This window comes from Sarcophilus harrisii, chromosome 2 (assembly GCF_902635505.1).
Source record: "Sarcophilus harrisii chromosome 2, mSarHar1.11, whole genome shotgun sequence".
Classification (NCBI taxonomy): Eukaryota; Metazoa; Chordata; class Mammalia; order Dasyuromorphia; family Dasyuridae; genus Sarcophilus; species Sarcophilus harrisii.
This window is the reverse complement of record NC_045427.1, coordinates 304,713,485-304,733,017: the sequence shown is the minus strand read 5'-3', so window position 1 is coordinate 304,733,017 and position 19,533 is coordinate 304,713,485. Positions and strand designations below refer to the sequence as shown.

The window sequence follows — 19,533 nt, the reverse complement described above, 5'->3', positions numbered from 1 at the left end:
ACTGAGTTAAGATTCTCTACCCATCCATTCTCACTCACTTTGCCTCTTAGATGGTTGTGGTGTGTAACCTGGGCTTCTGGTTGCAGTAGATTATTTATGAAGGAAAATCAAAATGAAATCCTAATGTTGATATTTTATTTTGGCTCAAAATCAAATTGTGTAACAATGGCAACTGCTTCCCTACTGTTGGTAGCTCCCCATTTTGAGAGACTACTAGCTCTCTAGAGCAGTTTGGGGACTTTCCCTCCTCTTTTTTTTCTTTTCTTTTCTGTTATCATTTTCAATCGTAACCAATTTCTTTGCCTTTTAAACTATCTGAAGGTGTCTGGGTTTTTGTTTTTTTTCTTCTTCTCATTTTCAGATTATTGTAAATGTCTTTTCCTTGATATGCTTTTTTTTTGTCTCTCTCACAGTGTAACTTTTAGTTCACTTAAGTTTCCGCCCATGTGACTTCCAGCTTGAGTTCTCCATTATTATTTTTTTTTTTAACCAGAAACCACAAGTGAGAAAGCAAGCCCCCAAAAGTGAGCGAGTATGTCACTGCTAGGTGCAGTGTCTCCAGGCCGCAGAGAGAAAAGGACCTTGGGGTCTAGAAGTGCATGGTGGGCAAGAAAGAAGAAGAATCCTACTAAGGTGGTGGGCTGATGACCTAGGGAGTGTTTCAGAAAGGCAGTTAGGGTCGGAGAGCCGAAGGGAAGCCGATGAAGCTTGCCCAGCCCTTGGAGATTTCAGCCATGCCCCATAGTTCTGACAGCAGTGACTCTAGCTTCAGCCGTTCACCTCCACCCAGCAATAAACAGGTAATGCTTCTCTTTTCCTTCATCACCCACCCCAGCCCCCAACCGTAGGGTCCTCTCTTCCCGGTAGAGCTTCTCCGGAGCTGTCCGAAAACCATAGCTCAGTGATCAAGGATGGAGTGTAAGCCAAAGAGCCTCAGCTTTGAACTTGGGATTGGGTCTCCCAGAAGCACCTGGCCCAGGGATCCTCAGCCCATCAGTCTACCATTGTGCCCCTCTCCTTTTCTCTTCCTCCTACCACCCTCCTGGTCTCTGCCCCATAAAGCTTTCGAGGAAGGAAATAGAATGAATGAGGAGATGGTGAATCAAAGTGTTTTGGTCTAGTCAGAGGGAAAGACTTTTATTCTATGAAAGATTTATTCTTAATAGGGGGAGTTAAGTGCAAGCTATGGCTAATAAGAATGATGATGATAAGCTAACATTTATATAGTCCTACTAGGTGCTAGATACTGTGCTAAGATCTTTACAAATATCATTTCATTTGCTAATAAGGGCAGCTTAACATATTTGAGGATCACAGAATGCTCTTCTTATAATAATCCTATGAAATAGATAGGATAAGTTGTTTTCAGTTTTATTTTTTAGATATGGTCACAAATTATAAAAAAAAAAAAGTCCTTTTGCTCTTACAGACTAGCAACTCCTTTGAAATGTATAATTGAGCAAGAGAATTGCTGGTGAGGACTGAGAAATTAAATGACTCATGTGGAGTCATTCATCTAGTAACTATGAGACCTGGTCTTTCTGATTCCAATGCTAGCTCTTGATTTGCTCCTTGCTTCTCTCAAGTATTATTATTAGCCCTGTTTTGCAGAAGAGGAAACTGGGACTCAGAGCATTTAAATGTTTTGCTGACCCATGTTCACAGGCCTAAAAAAATAGCTTAGACCTAGGTCTTCTGATCTAATATCCAGTATGTTTTTACCGTACTATCCTATTTCAGGCTGCTAAATTGAAGCTTACACTGGAAAACTTAAGTCAAATTGTGAAACAGGGATGATCCAAGAGGATGTAAATTTGGCACACAAAAAAAGCAACTAAAAACCAAAATAGAGTCTATAGGGCTGAGGAAGATAATGGTTATGAGGGCCCTGGTTTGGGAAATTCTGAAGAGCATTATGAGGAGCTGACCTGCCATGGGTGAGGAGATGGGAGCTACTGCTGCAATTTACCTACTACAGTGGATAAGACTGGATTGGGAGACATGGGAAGGGATGTGAGGGAGGGTTCTAGAGAGTTTGAAGGGAAATTCTTCTGATAACCCAACAACTGACCTCCAGTCCTGGGAGATTAAAGTCTGGCCAGAAGCTTCCGGCTTTCTGATAGGTCATACTTTAAGAACCAAAGCATTGCTTCCCTGAACCTGCCTGCTCACCACATCCCTTGACTTTTTTCTGTAAAGGGGGATGGTTCTGGCCTAGTCAACCACCTACGGTAAAATCATTTTCAATTTTCTTCTCTGCTCTTATGATTTAAAGATTTCATTAGTGCTATGGAGGGGGGTGAGTGGATTTTCCATATTTTATGTCTATAGGCACATAGAATAATAATAATATTTATAAAAAAAAATAATAAACATAACTTTCATTAGTGTGGGGATTTGAGATCTAAAACATTTTCTTCACAACTTTAGGACATAGTAACTTAGAGAATACACATTTTGTAAATATGCATGCTGAACCTGGAACCAGCTAAAAGTCCTGGCTTTGACACTAGCTGTATAGATTAGGCAATGAATGTAACTGTCCTAAACTTCAGTTTCTTCATCTGTAAAATGGTCATAAACTTGCAATCCTTATCTCACCAGACTGGTGCAAGGAAAGTGCTTTGTAAACCTTACAATTCAATATAAGTGTAAATTGTTGTAATTATTATTGTATTATTATTTTTAAAAAGCAGATTCTTGGACTGTGTCTTAGATACCCCTAGAATCTTCCTTGAGACAGGATTGTACCTATGCTCCCTGTCCATTGAGGGATGTGTCCTATTTTCAAATGTCTTAGGGCATTCTGTTCCCATTCTGGAAAGCAGAAAATAATGCCACATTTTTTCCTTCTCTTTCTCTCTCTCTCTTGCGCTCTCTCTCTCTCTCTCTCTCTCTCTCTCTCTTAAGCAAATGGAATTAAGTGACTTGTTCCTAGTCACACAGCTAATAAGTATTAAATTATTAATTGTATTAAATAAATAAGTATTAAATATCAGAAGCCACATATCTTTTTGAGAGACAATTTGCCACGGTAGAGAGAGTCTCAGAACCAGGAAAGTAAAGGTTTAAGTCCTTTCTCTGACACCTACTGGCTATAAGATACTAAGTAAATTAGTTTCGGAAAGCCTTCATTGACTCTCTAAGATTAGAAGTTGCAGAAAAGGTGCTGATTTGCATTGATAGAGGGAATTTCCTTATCTGAGAGTTCCCTGTGCCAGTGAAAACACAAGTCCAGTCCTTTGTATCCCTTAGAGAAATGGAGCTTCCCCTCCTATCTGAGCTGAATCTTCTGGCTTTGCTTTTATGAGAAGTATTGAAAAGGTCTTTGAGAAATTGTCCATAAAATTCTTCCTCCACTCCAACTTTCTGCTTTTCTTCTGATCTTGGGTACAAAATTCTTTTAACTTAATGTAATTGAAATTGGCCATTTTACACCTTGACTTTGCTCTCTCTCTTGTTTATTAATGAATTCATAGATATTGAAATAGACTGGTGCTACAATAATAAGACTATTCTCTCAGTCTTTTTCTTGGCAATGACAATGTTCCTTTCCATATCACGTCACTCTGGCCTATGAGGACACTGGCCTATGGGGCGTCCCTATCCCCTCTGGAACGGGATGTATCATAGTAAATAAAGATTGCCTAGGAGAACTGTCATAATGGGAAGAGTCTAGTTAAAAGAACTGAGTTCAAATTCTGACTGTGAATGACTTTAGCTAGTCACTTTTCTTTTAGCTTCAGGTTTCTCCACTACAAAAGTCTTACATTGTGTGTGGAAGTAACCCTGCTTTGATCAATCTGCTTTATTTCTGAGGAAGGCTCATTTGCCCCCTCAGACAGCCTGAGGGTTTCCTGTTCCCAGGGACTGATTCTTTTGCTGGGAGCCATAGTGCAGACACATAATTTCTATTCCTACTGAAGCTCAGAATTCCCAGTGTGAAGCGATCCATTATCCTCAGCCTCTCAAATAGCGGATAGTACAGATGTGCATCACTACACCTGGTTTAGTTTACCCATTTTACGGATGAGTAAACTGAGTTCTAAAGAGTTTAAATGACTTTTACTTTTACAAGATCATGTTAGAGAACTGAAATTCAAATCCAGATCTTCGAAATTTTGTGCCCTGAGCCATGTGACCTATATTGTCTAGGAAAGAGTAATTCATTCAACTTTTCACACACATTAATGCAGTAACACTTCAGTTTATTAGATTCTCCCATTTAGATGGGAGAAGGCATCCACAGGCTCAGAATACAAAGCATGTGCATTTTGATGGGAGAGGCGGGTGATAATGAAAGAGTTTTGAAACCTGGGGTTCTGCCCCTGGAGATCAGAACCAGAACACAAAAGTGGAAATTTCAAGTAAAATTAAAAGTATGGGGAACCAGGGATGGGAAGATAAAAGTGGACCGGCACAACAAAAGGAAGGCCAGAGACTTTCAGAACAGCCTTAACAGTTTTGCCCAGACTAGCTCAGTGGAGTGTCTCATTCTAGATAAATCGTAAATGAGAGAAACCAATTTACAGTAATTCAAGATATACCTATATTTGCATATAGTAATATCTTAATTATTGATATGTATAGGAATATTTTGAATTATTGAATACATATGCATATATATTTTTTGAAATAGACTTTTCTACTCATACATGTTAGAGTTTGCAAAAGCCTTTATATAATTTTTTTCCCATTACATCACATTAACCTAACAGTTGGAATTCCAAAGAAAGGGGGAAGGATTCTCAGTCTAGCATTTGGAAAAGTTCTAGGGACTCAATAGGTGAATTAATCAGATGAGTTAATGCAAAAAGCCCAAAGTAACCATTGCTACCTTCTCTACTTTTCAGGATTCCTCAGATGATGTGAGGAAAGTTCAGAGAAGGGAGAAAAACCGTATTGCAGCTCAGAAGAGTCGACAAAGGCAGACACAAAAAGCAGACACGTTACATTTGGTGAGTGTTTTTAGCCCATTGCCATCCCTTAAGTTCTAGTGATTACTATCTTCTTTCCTTTCCAATCCTCTCCGACTTCCTTCAAATCTCAATTCAAGGACCACTTTTGCAAGTAGCCCTTGAAAGGAGTCAGGGATATGCTGGGAAATGTTTAACAATCATCTATCCTAAAAGTCACAGTATACTTTTTTTTTTTGAAATTATTATTTATTTTTATTTTTTAATAATAGCTTATTTTTCAAAATAAATGCAAAGATAGTTTTCAAAATCCATCCTTGCAAAACCTTGTGTTCTAAAGTTTTCTATCCCTCTCCCCCCCCTTCCCCTAAACAGCAAGCTATCCAATATAGATTAAATGTTCTTTTAGACATAGTTTTGCAAAAAAAAAAAAAAAAAAAAAAAAAAAAAAAATCAGATCAAAGTGAAAAAAAAATTTGAGGAAAAAAACACAAGCAAACAAATCAACAACAAAACAAATTTCACATAAAAAATGTGAAAATACTATGCTTTGATCCACATTTAGTCTCCATAGTTCTCTCTGGATGCAGATGGTTCTTTCTATCACGTCTATTGGAATTGTCTTCATTCACCTCATTGTTGAAAAGAGCAAAGTCCACCATAGTTTATCATCACATAATCTTCTTGTTGCTGTGAACAGTGTTCTCTTGGTTCTACTCACTTTATGTAGCATTAGTTTATGTAAGTCTTTCCAGACTTTTCTGAAATCAGCCTGCTCATCATTTTATATGGAGTAATAATATTCCATTACATTCACACACCATAAATTATTTGGTCATTCCACAACTGATGGGCATCCACTCAGTTTCCAGTTTCTTGCTACTACAAAAAAGGCTGCTACATACATTTTTGAACATGTAGGTTCCCTTCCCTTTTTAATGATCTCTTTGGGATATAGACCCTGTATAAACACTGTTGGATCACAGTTTTGTGGCCCTTTGGGAATAATTCCAAATTGCTCTCCAGAATGTACACGGTTATGTTTAATCTTAAATTTAAACTTAATTATTAACATTATCTGCATCACTTTCTTAATTTTAAGCAATCACTAAATCAAGCCCTTATTTGTAACATTTGTCAATTTCTGAGGTATAAATGCTCACATTGAAAATGTAATAATTGGCCTTGTAGCTCATTCCATCATTCCCTTGAGACTCAGTTCTCTTTAACCTTAGCTCTTACTTCTGAGGAGTTTATTTTTATATATTGTGTTTGGAAATAGTTATTTGCCTGTTGTCTTCCCCCATTAAATTGTGAATTCTGTGAGAGCAGGAATTGTTTTTTTTCCCTTTCTTTGTATCCTCAGTACTTAGAATAATACATATTTAACACATAGTAGTTGCTTAATAAATGCTTGTCAAATTGACAAGCATTTATCATATATGTGTGTATGTATATATAACATATACATAATATATGTATATAACATATATACATACACACATTTGTATTTATATATGTATATATATATATATATATATATGTATATCTCTTGTCTTGTATAACTATATCTAGCCCCATAAATATAGAGATAGAAATTATCTATATCTATATAGAGATAGATTCTCCCCCTCCTCCCCCTTCATGGTATGGGATAGGAGATAAAACAAATTACTATTAATTTTTAAAAAATAATTTATTTTGAAAAATATATCAATATATGTTCATCTATATAACTCTAGCTTTATGTAGGTCTATCTGTTCATCTATCTATATAGATATGTGTTATATTTTTATTTGAATCTTCTGAAAACACAACAATCTGAAGGTACAATACCAATCCATAGACCTTTTCTGACTCCTGGCATTCCATTTTTGGGGCACAAGCTCCCACTCCAATCAATGTGCATTCCCTGTTTTTATTTGATCTGTGAACATATGGTTTCCCTTTAGTAGAATATAAACTCTTTGAGGGGTAGGGACTGCTCAACTCATAAAGTTCAACTTTTAAAAGCAAGGCTGGATTGTTGAACTGGAGCCTGCTTACAGGTGGCTCAGCTATAATGAAATTAGTCTGCCATGAACTTGAGATAACAGTTTGGAAGGACTACCTTTATTATGGGGTTAAAAAGAAGGAGATGTTGTGGTGGAGCTAGATCAGCGGCTCAAATACACTGAGGAAATGGAGAGTCCTTCACTCAGAGCATCATCTAGTTAAAGCTCAGATTATGTCCTCGAACTAGGTCAAATAGTTTTAAGCTTCCTGATGTTGCGTAGGAGTGGGTCTTCAGCTCTATACACATGAAGTCCACTTTGAGGCAGAATGCTCACCAGCTGCACAGAACACCTGATAACATTTTTGTGGGCAATTATGTGGTCCTGGCTTTGGAAAACTATTATCACTTGCTTGGTCCTGCCCTTCTCTTTGTTATTCTCTTCATTTAATTTTCATCCATGTGTTCTGGAAGAGACATAGTGGTATTATGGAGAAAGCATTAGTTTTGGAGTCCAGGGAGTTTGAATTCTAGCAGAAAACGAAGAGTATTTCTGAAGAGTAAACAAGTATTCTTCTGTAAAAAATTTTAGATAGAAAGATATTTACTAAAACTTAATAATCCAAGTAAGTGCTAAGCACTGGACGCACAGATGAAAACAAACAGCACAGTATCTACCCTCAAGAAACTTACCTTCTAATGAGGGGAGATCACACATAAAGGAGTGCTGGAAAGGAGGTAAGGGTGGGAAGGATGCCCAGAGTGGGGTATGGTGAGGAAACTGTGGGTAGAGCTGAAGAGGAAGGAAGAAATGAATTGTGAACCTTTTGCATTTGCCCCATCCTTTTTGTGTCAGAAGACAGGCATTTAGGATTCTTTATTAAAATCTGTTTTAGAATTTTTTTTTTCATTAAAGCTTTTTGTTTTTCAAAACATATGCATGGACAATTCTTCAGCTTTACCTCTTGTGTCTTAGAACTTTTTTGAGACAAATGTTTTACCCTGGATATGAGCAAATTCTCCAGAAGAACTCTTGCTTTTGCTTTCCTTTCTTTTTACCTGGTAGCCAAGTAGAAAAGTGGACAAACTGCTGGACCTGAAGTCAGAAAGACTGAAGTTCAAATTCAGTCTGCCTCAGTTTCCTTAATTGTAAAGTGGGGATAATAATATCATTTTCCTGTCAGAGTTGTTATGAAGATTAAATGAAATAAGATTTGTAAAGCATTTAGCATTGCCTGGTACTTAAATCAGTGCTTAATAAATGCTTATTATATTCCTTTTTGTTTCCACTTCTTTTCTACTACAAAAATGCTACAGGAAGTATTTTGGTGTGTGAGATAGAGCTCTTTGACTTCTCTGGGTTATGCCATGTAGTGGGATTTCTGGATCAGGCATAGGTTAAACTAACTGGGAAATTCTTGATAAGTAGAATGAATATTCCCAAATAGATCTTAATCATTTTCTTGCCATAATTCTAAATTACATTCCAAGTAGTAATAGATTTTTAGTTAGAATGGAATAATACTTATACCTAAGAGCTCATTGAGTCCCATACACCTCCTTTTATGAATAAGGAAATTGAGATCTAGAGACATCAAAGTTAAGTCCAGGATCACAGAGCTAGACAATGGCAACGCAATTTTATGACTTCAAGACTAGTGACCTTTTCATAACCCCACAGTCTCCCTTCATGCTATCCAAATTTGCTTTCTACTTATCCCTGAATCTTAAGCATTGACTCCAACATCTGCCTGACATTTCATCTGTTTGAATTTTCAAACTAAATAGTTCCAAATTCTCTAAAACTGAATAATCTTTCTTTTGATCGTAGCAGTGTTGATAAATCAAACTTTAATGGGAGATAAGAAATATGCCCAAGTGCTTGAGTCAAAAAAAAAAATTTGTCGATTTTTAATATCATAAATAATAGTCACTTTTGCAAGTATATTTATTCCTCTTTTGGTCATTGCATGGTAAAATCAGGAACATAGTAAAAGTTCTAGTTTTTTGATGTCCCCCCACCCCTGTTCCCTTTTTAAGAGTTTCCCATACTATTGTCTAGGTATTTATTCCACTTGATAATAAAGGACACTTAATGCAGTGTTTCGATTCAGATATTTTAAGGAGTGTACATATTGATTGTGCTCAAATAAATTCTTTGCCTTTTTTCTCCTGTCACCTACACAACAACCTGCCCCCTCTTCTTTCTTGTCCATTCCTCTTCCCTACAAAATGGAATGCAATAGTGACATAGAGAAAAGAACTCCCCATTTAGAGCGATACCTTGTGGGTTTAATGCCTGGATTTGCCACCTAGTGTATCATGTAACTTTTCTGGGCATCAGTTTCCTTATCTATAAAATGAAGGAGTTGGATAAGGTGACCACTAAGTCCTTTCCAGTTCTAAATCTATGAAAACTTCATAATTCAGAAAAATTATTTGGAAATATTATATTATGAAAGATACATATCAGGTATAACTTTTCTCATCTGATATTTTGGTTATTTGGGAAATTGGCACAAAAATTGGCAACCTGAAACAGCCATTTTTTCCCTCCTTAATAAGATGGCCAGATTTGTAAGGTCAAGACTTATAATTTTTGTCATTAGTCAATAGAAACTAAATACTTAAACCACTCTTCTGGGATATTTACACTTTATTTTAGATAGTATCCATTTCATACCATAGTATTCTTTAGTTCCCAGATAAAATGAAAACCTTTTTAGCAGACCACAAATTCAATTTAAGCTAGTAGTATGGTATAATAACCTAAAAAGCAAACATAATCACATGCTGGACGGTACAGGGCTAGGATGATAACAATACTCCTTTATTCTCCTCTCATCAGACCATATCTAAAATACATATTAAGACTAGATATGACATTTTAGGAAGGATATTACTAGAGTACGTCCAGAGAAAGGTGAACAAAATGACAAGGTGCTTTGAGAGCTTTTGTGATGCATGAAGATTAGTGGAAGAAACTACAAATGTTTAGCTTGAAATAAAAGTAGATTAAAGGGAATAAGGGGACAAAGAAATCATAGCTCTTTTCAAATGCTTGAAGAGATACCACATAAGAGGGGGATTCGATTTATTCTGGTTGGCCTCTAATGACTGAATAAGGAATAATTGAAGAAAGCTGAAGAGAGGAAGATTTAGGCCAGAATGAGGGTAAAACTTCCTAACAAATAGGAGCTGCCCAAAAGGGCTTCTTCATGAGTGGGTTCCCTGTCACTTAGAAGTTTTAGGTGAAAGATAGACTAACATAAGAAGTGTATTGTAGTGGGATTTCTGGATCAGGCATAGGTTAAACTAACTGGGAAATTCTTGATAAGTAGAATGAATATTCCCAAATACATTATGATAGGTTATGATTTCTTTCCAGCTATTTTTTCCTTGCCTTCAGTGGTTCAGTTACCTGAAAATATCATAAGTGTTTTCATGTGATAATGAAACTGTATATTGGTGTATCTCTTATTGGCTCTAGTTCAGAATTCTTTAAGAATAAAAAATAAGCTCAGATTTAAAAAAAAAAAAAACAGATTTCTGTAGCAAGAGAACAAGATAATGGTTGAAATATGGCTTCCAAAGCTGGTGAATATTTTTGTGCTATTAAAAGTTTATAATATTTAAACTATAATTGGATCATATTTTTTTAAACATATGGCATTTATTGGAGGGGAAGTGTGGTAAACCAGAGTATGGAATCAGGACACCAGATTTCAAGTCACAACCTTGCCCCCTAAAATCTATTTAACTAAAGGAAATCATTTAATCTCCCTAAACTCTAGTCTTCCCATCTGTAAAATGTATAATAATTCTTTTGTTTTTTATCTTAAAAGATTCTTATGAACATTTTAAATAAAATTTATACTTAAAACATGATGTAAGTATGAAACTTTCATTCTTACCTCGACTTTCAAAGGGGGCAATGTCCTTCCTCTACTCAGACTGGGTCTCTAGATAGATCAAATGTTTATTTTATTTGCTGTGATTTCTTTCCACTGGTTTCTACACAGTAAATAAAATCAAGATCAAACCTTTTCAAAGTGTCATCTATTTGCTAATTTTTTGCTATTTACTATCTGCATAACTTTGAGCAAGTTACCTTTTTTTAAGCCTTGTTATCTCATTGTAAAAAAAAAAATAGGGCCTCTGCCTCACAAATTTATGAAGCTCAAATGAAATAATATCAATAAAGTATTTAGCAAATTTAATAGCTAAAGTCACTTAATCCTGTTTGCCTCAGTTTCCTTATTGGTAAAATGAGCTGGAGAAGGAAATGGCAAACCATTCCAGTATCTTTGCCAAGAAAACCACAAACAGGGTCATGAAGAATCATTGATTGAAACAACAGAACAACAACAACAACTACATCAACAATTATGTGATAACAAATTCCATGAAATCAAAGGGGAAGGTTATTATTAACTATTTGAGTTTTTCCTTCATCCATGTTTTCTATTATATTTTATTTTTAATTTATCAAATAAAACAAGTATTTCCAAAACATAGTAGAACAAAAAAAAGATGGTTGCACATGAAACTGCAAGTATATTATGTACGACTTGCTGTTTCTTTAAAATATATAACATACCATTTTTCTTTTTTTCTTCCCTCTCCCCCACCCTTGCTTCCTAGAGATAGTTACCATTACACTAATATGTGCGTACGTATGTGTGTGTGTACATATATATATATATATATATATATATATATACACACATATAAAAATAATTCTATTTGTTACTTCTGGATGCATGTCTTCCTGCATAGGTCCTCTGTAGTTAATTTTAGTATTTACATTAGTCAAAATGATTTAGTCATTCAAAGTTTTTCTTAAAACTATTGCTATTATTATATACAATATTCTCTTCATTCTGCTCATTTTATTTATCTTTATTTTGTGCATTTCTATCCATGTTTTCTAAAATCAACAAGCTCATCATTTCTCATAGCACAATAGTATTCCCTCATGATCATATACCACAACTTGTTCAGTCATTCCCCAACAGATGGGCATCCCTACAATTTCCAGTTCTTTGCCACCACAAAGATAAGCTGCTATAAATATTTTAGAACATATAGGTTCTTTTTTCTTTTTCCCTAATCATCTCTGGAACTAGTGATATTGCTGGATCAAATAAATGTTGACTTAATGGTTTACAGTTAGATTTTCAATAGTTATCATATGTTTATCATCTACTTGCCCTCTTAATGTATAATATCTGTTATAGCCAGAGAGCTTGCACCCCATAATCAATGTCCTTGTCATTTTGATCTTTCTTTGCCTTTTCAAAATTACTTGACTTAACAAATAATGTTTTGGAAAACATCCTTTTGTCCCATAATGTGGCCAAGCTACAACAGACTAGTGTGGTTTTAGAAGCAACTGACTCAGTGAAGCTGGTTTCAAATGTGTAGAATAACTGTTTCCCTGTCCTAGCCACCAAGACGTTGATTTTCTAATTCCAAATCCTCAGTGGTGTAACAGCTTCTCCTCAGTTGCAATTGCGGTCAAAAATAACAAATCTGATATCTTTCATTGCATTAATGTAATCTCAGTATTTTCAGATTATTAAATGGGTTTCTCTAGGGAAAGTGGTCCATCATCATAATCAATAGCTAGTCCTTATGTGACTTTCTAAAAATTCAGCCCTGCTCTTTTCAGATCAGAACAGTGAACTTGCCTTTTCAACTATTATACTATCTATATTATCCAAAACAAAACAGTGTAAATGTCAACTGCCACAGAGAAATTGGGTTAGGTGATTTCCATCCCCATCTGCCGCTGTGATCCTAAACATATAACCATAACATTTTAATCATCTATCAATTAGAAACCTTTTTTTTTTGTTATTGTTTTTCTTTTATTAACCTTATGAATTTGAAAAACATCAACAAATATGAATATTTCCTTAACAAAAGAGAATAAAGAGGATTGAATATAATGCTGTGAATATCTCTTAGGTATATTTCACTTTAAAAATGAAAATTTAAATTTGATAATAAATTTATTAAAAATGATTTATTAAATTTAAGCTTTAAGTTTATTAAATGTTAGATTTGTTCCCCAAATGCCTTGATTGAGTATAGCCCCTTCTGAACTTTCTTTCGTTCTCTTCTACGTATTTTTAAATGTTTGATTGATATTCTTTTCTTTTTTTTTTTTTTTATTTTTATAAAATTATACAGTACTGGGAATTTACTATGGTGATGTAATTGGTACAAACTCTTTCTCCCCACCATGGCCGGCCCATAAACAACTCTGATACACTTTCCCATTTCCTACAGTACATACAGAATCCAGGGGAATGTGGTCTCAATCATATAGCACATGTGGCAGAGAGATAACTCACAGCTACTGGATATCCTCTTGCTCATGCCCTTAACATGTTCTCTTTAGCTATATGATAGCTTATAGAATGTTGAATATGCCTTTCTTCATTATATCAATTGGTCACTGGTATCTAATAGGTACATTGTCATTTGCCTTAATCACTTTAGAGAAAGTGTTAGGATGCTAGTGAAAAGTCTAAATCCTCTGTCCCCCAAAGTCCACAAGGGAACCAAGAGAATGGGTGAAGGAAGAGACCAAGAAACGGTATTTCCAGAATGATTAGTTCGATTAACAATTCCACCAACAATGCATTAATGTGCCGTTTAACCTTTGTCATTTTCTCTTTTTGTCATCTTTGCCAATATGAAAGGTATGAGGTAGAAATTTAGAATTTGCTTTAATTTGCATTTCTACCATTATTAGTAATTCAGAGCATTTTTTTCATATGATTTTAATAGCTTGCATTTCTCCTTTTGAGAAGAACCTGCTCATATACTTTGACAGTTTATTAAGAGAAAGGCTGTTCTTACATATTTGCATTGATACATTATATGTTAGCTATAAGATTTTTACCAGAGAAACTTTTTGCAAAGATTTTCCCCAAGATAATCAATTCCCTTCTAAATCTAACTGCATTGTTTTATTTTTAAAAACAATTTTTTTGTCATAAAATTGTTTGTTTTTATCTCCCATGCTCCTTATCCCTTGTTTGGTTGTCAGTTCTTTCTCTCTGTAGAGTTGTAAAAAATGTCTCTTTTCCAACTCCTCTAATTTGTTTATGATAGAGCCTTTTGTATCTATATCATGAATTCATTTGGAACTTATTAAAACATTTGATTTAAGATGTTGTTCTAAACTTAATTTCTACTAGACCACTTTCTAATGTTCCCAGTAGTTTTTGGTGAATAATAATTTCTTGTTTTTGGAGTTGCAGCCTTTGGATGTACTAAACTCTATGTTATAATGTTCAATTGCTTCTGGGTTTTATGTGCCTAATTTCTTCAATTTTCCTATTTTTTAACTCATACTGAATGATTTTGATTTTCTAATACAGTTAGATATTTGATACTATCTTTCTTCCCAAATTTTCTATTTTTTTTTCCTCTTCATATTCCTGAACTTTCATTTTTCTGTGTGAGTTAGGGTTATTATATTTTCTTATTCCATCTTTTAATAATGGTACTTAATCTGTAAATTAGCTTAGTATTGTCACTTTTATTATTAATCATAATTCTTTCATAATTTGTCTTTTGTTACCTGACAATTAAGTGAGTGTCCACAGAGACCATTATAGTCTACTCAGTGCTGATAGGAAGAACTAAAACTAAACCAACTATTTTTTATCTTGGGTCAAATTGAACTTCAAATATGCCGATTTTATCAACATCAAAAGAGGAAGCCTGGCAGAGTGGATAGAGAACCAGCCTTGGAAACAGGATTATCTGTATTCAAATCTTACCTCTGACAAATTCTGATGTTGGAATCTTGGGCAAATCTTAAACTCTTGCTGCCAGGCAACCCTCTAAGATGGATAATGGTTAAGGATGGATTCCTACTTGTATCCATGAAAGAAATGTCCATACCTGGAATTCCCCAAATTGATGAAATCACAAACATGTCCCTTTCCCAACAAAAAAATAACATGAATGGATTCTTATTTATGTAGAATCAAAACTAGAAATTCTGGTGCCCTGTTGCTCAGTTGTTTTTCACTCATGTCCAACTCTTTGTGACCACATCTGAGGTTTTCTTGATAAAGATAGTGGACTGGTTTGTCATTTCTTTCTCCAGTTCATTTTACAGATGAGGAACTGAGGCAAACAGTTAAGTGCCTTGCCTAGAATCACAACGAGCAAAGTGTCTGAGGACAGTTTTGAACTCTGGTGCTCAGAGCACATAACACATGCCTGGAATAAGGAGAGGGAAAAAAATTCTCAATTTCAGTAGTTAGGGGAGGATACCTCAAGATCCAATAAGAGCAGAGAATCCAGGGTACAATGAGGTTGTTTCTGGTAAATGAACATTTAGAGGGATAAAGCAGGGCCAAGCTGGGTGGGGAAGAGGCCAAATGGGGAGCAGCAATCTACAAAGAAGGGTAAGAGACCTTGCCTTCTGATAGTTTCCTGCTCATGCACCAGACCCCAGTTATACTATTTTAATTTTTCTTGCTAACTTGTTGATAAGATCAAGTATTTCTACCTGCTGTAGTGAAAGGCTTCCTCTACATTTTGGCATAAAATGGGATGCAATATGAGATTTAAAATGAGTCTCTCAGAAACAGAAGAAATTTAAATGGTAAAGATCTTACTTTCCTAGAGCACTCCACAATAATCTTAATAACACCATATATGCTTAGAATATTTTTTTTTCCAGGGATTTAGCCTAGTTAAAATTTTTTCTTTTAAGTTTTTCAAACAGAGTAAGTAAACAGTGTGAAATGAAAATTCATGGTTTTACATTGAATCCTCTTTTTATGTTATACTGAGTACTTAGAAATGTTCTTTTAAAAAAATCTTTTTATATTTAAGCTCAAAATTAATTTAAAAAATTTAAATTGTTCTTGCTTTAAATATATTCTGTTTTATCAGTTTGGTTTATTTTTTTATTTTGGATTCTGAGATTAAACTCTTTACTGCACAATCTATTTTAGAGTTCAGTTGAGCCAGCAGTAAGAATTCAGAACTATCTTCACCATTTATTTATCCCTAAATTACCTAGAGTATGAAGTTAGTTCTCGTTTCATTGGATGGATCCATTCTTTAAACAGCACTCTCCTTATCTCTCTTCCACAGTGGATTTCTTTTCTGGTTCTTCTTGGGGATTTTCTAGCTGGGTCTTATACATTAAATTAATTTTTAGGGGGTATATATTTCTCACCTGGACTTCTTAGGTAGGCATGAAATTTTACCCATGCTGTTCACTTTACTGATAAGAAAGTTGAAATCTAGGGAAGGGAAGTGACTTGCCGTTCTACTTAGGTAAGAGTTGAACCATCATTAGAACCCACTTCCCCTGAGACTCAACTTACCACGTCTCTTTTGCAGACGTGTTTCCCTTCTCTGAATATAGAACACTCAGATAATTATAGTTCATATTTATACATAGCATATCAAGGTTTGCAAAGTCACATATTTAACTTTGTTCTGAGGTTTGCAAAGTAAGCTCAGGACACAATAGTCTCTGAACTCTCCATAAACTAATCCCTATCACCTACACATACAGACAGACTTTCTCTCCAACACATCCCTTGTTCTGCATTCTGGGATTGGAGTGCCTTGCAAGAAAGGGCCACGTTGACTGGATAGCACTAAGTGTTTTGGAAAGGAGTTCTGGGAGGCTATGAGTGTAGGTGATTGTGACTGGTTTGCAAGATGCTCTGGCTTTGCTTTCCCTCACAAACCAGGAGTAGACATAATCTAACTCATAGGATCCTCATGATAATCCTGGGTATGGGTGCTATTATTATCTCCATAATGAAGACCAAGAAACAATGAGTGACTTACTTAAAATCACATAGCCAGTAAGTTCTAAAATACTTAAGTAAATGCTAAAATCAAGACAGGCAGGATTTGTGTTTTCTGTCTTTTAAATCAAGCTTACTGCTTGAGTCATTCTTTGAATGTAGTTTTTTCTTTAGTGTTTTCCTACATCGGTTGTATATGATCTGGGAGGGACTCCAGTTTAGAGTATACACAACTGTGTGACACGATCACATCCCATGATCTGGGGCTACCTCCAGTCAGCCTAATCAATATTTTGCCAATAAACTCAGCTGGTTCCAGAAGTGAGAGTGAAGCTGCTGATTTTGCACTGCTTTCCCTCATTTCAATCCAGTTCACTTTCACATCACGGCAACAGCTTAGTGATGTCCTCTTAGAGAATGAAGGACAAAGGGGCAGTTAGATGGCTCTGTGGATAAAATACTGACCCCGGAGTCAGGAGAATTTGAATTCAAATCCAGTCGTAGACACTTAATACTTCCTAGCTGTGGGACCCAGGACAAGTCACTTATCCTCAATTGTCTTGCCAAAAAAAATAAAAGAAAATAAAGAGAGAGTGAAATTGAAAAAACAGCACAGTCCATGCCAGCCACCTAGAATTGCATATTTATCATAAAGAGAATGGACAAAAGAAGTGCAGGGACTGATACTAATACAAAACAAAACAAACAATTCTATAAATTAATGTCCTGCTGATGGCAGGTCAAGATCAGGATCTTTTAGGAGTATATTTTAGAAGTTCAACACTTTGTAGATCTCATCTCAATATAAAACATGTTCAGATAATATTAGTCTGAGGTCACAGCCCAGTTTCTGCTCTATTTAAGGAAATATTTTTATGAAGCTATCTTTGGTGGTAACTTGTTGAAAGTTTTTTTGATATCTTGTTAGATGGCTTGATGGATAAATTTTATTTTAGTTGTGAGCTATTCTTTGTGATTCCCCTTTGGGGTTTTCTTGGCAAACATACTGGAATGGTTTTCCATTTCTTTTTCATTTTACAGATGGGGAAATCAAGGCAATCAAGGTTAAGTGACTTGCCCAGAATCACACAGTTAATAATTGTCAAAGTAGAATTTGAACTTGGATCTTCCCAATTCCAGACCCAGCACTCTATCTACTGTGTCACCTAGCAAATTTCCTTAAGTCTTGCAGTATTTTACCTGGTTCCCCTTTGTGTGGTGACTAACCTTTCCTCATTGTAAAAAATGGGAATATAAAGTAAAGAACATGAGATCAGCTTTCATTTTACTTTGTTGTTGTGACAAACAATTGTTTCAAACAATTGTTGAAAGACAATTTCATCCTCTCTCTTTTTTTTTTTTTTTTTTTTTTTGGAGAAGGAGGGAGGGCAAGATAATTCAGTCACAAGGCTATTAAGCCTTAAGTATCTGAGGTCGCATTTGAACTTGGGTCCTCCTGACTTCAGGGTGGGTGCTTTATCTACTGTACCATGTACCTGCCGCTCGTCCTTCATTCTCAAAGAGGACCATGACTAGGGACATGATGCTAGGACATGCAACTGAATTGGATTTAAGTGTGGATGCGCTGTCCAAAGTATTTTACTATTAAGGAAATAGAAACCCAGTCAACAACAAGTTAACAAACATTTTAAAGTGAATTCTATGTACCAAGTACTATGGGAAGAGCTGGAGATAGAAAAGCAAAACAAAAACAGAACCCCACCAAACAATGACAGGCCCTGCCCTCAAGGAGCTTCTAGTCTAATGTGTAAGACAAAATGCAAATAACTAAGCAAAATAAGATTATGCAGAATAAAATAGAGATAATCATAGCAGGAAACCTCTAAAGGGGACCAAAAAAGGCTTTTTGTAGAAAGTAGGATTTTAATGGCCACTTGAAGGAAGAAGAGGAACTCTGGGATATGAAATAAGTATTGCCTTCTGTGTAACCTGCAATATTAATAATACTTTAAACTGACACATTTGGACCTACTTTTCTTAGGTCAACAAGCATGAATTTTCTCTTTTCTCAGTGTCATTGTACTCTTATAGTAATTCCTTGATCTTCTTTTCCTGGCTTTTTTCAAATTCCAACTAAAGTCCCATTTTCTTTTCCAATCTTTTTGTGATCTCTCCTAATTCTAGTCCCTTCCCTGTCAACTATTTCCTATTTAACCTGTGTGTAGCTTGTTTTTCACTTCCTTTTTAGATTGTAAGATCTTTGAGGGTAGGGACTTTACATCCCCAGTGCTTAGCATGCTGCCTGACACAATAGGCATTTAATAAAAAGTTTTTCCATTCCATTTCAATTTTCTCAGGGTTTTTTTTGTAGGTTTTTGGCTGTTGAAGCTTTGTAGTAAGCAGCCAAGGACTGTATTATTCTATAATATCCTCCATAGTCAGGCCCTGAACTGCTTCACACTTAGCACATAGAGTACATCTAAGAAAGTACCAAAGTGCTGATATGTTGGTTTGTTTGTTTTTTTTAATTCAATCAAGAAGCCATATATCTGATCTTCCAAAATGGAATTTAGGCCTTTAGTAGTGAAAATTTTATGTAATACTTCATTCTGGAACAAGACTCTAGTTTTTGACTAACATAAAAAAAGGATTTACATTCCTTTCCTTTTTATTTTTTCATAAAATTAGAATCTTTTTTTTTAATTATGAAGAATCTTGAAATATATGATAATCTACATACAATGTCCTAAAAGTCTTATTGCATTATGAAGTGATTTAAGTTTAAGCTGTTAAATCTTAAAACTGGACTACCATTTGGGGGATATTCTGAATGGAACTATTTATACTACTCTTCTT

The 19,533-nt window shown here is 35.2% G+C and overlaps 1 protein-coding gene across 1 annotated transcript in view; it reads left to right on the top strand.

Annotated features, from left to right (window-relative positions):
• Positions 1-473: 473 nt before the first annotated feature.
• Positions 474-19,533, top strand: part of BATF (basic leucine zipper ATF-like transcription factor) — a 39,619-nt gene continuing 20,559 nt past the window's right edge. Inside the window, exons 1-2 of the mRNA XM_003756241.4 lie at positions 474-800; positions 4,854-4,958. Coding sequence (XP_003756289.2) covers positions 702-800; positions 4,854-4,958 — 204 coding nt within the window. The 5' untranslated portion in view covers positions 474-701. The remainder of the gene's footprint in view (positions 801-4,853; positions 4,959-19,533) is intronic.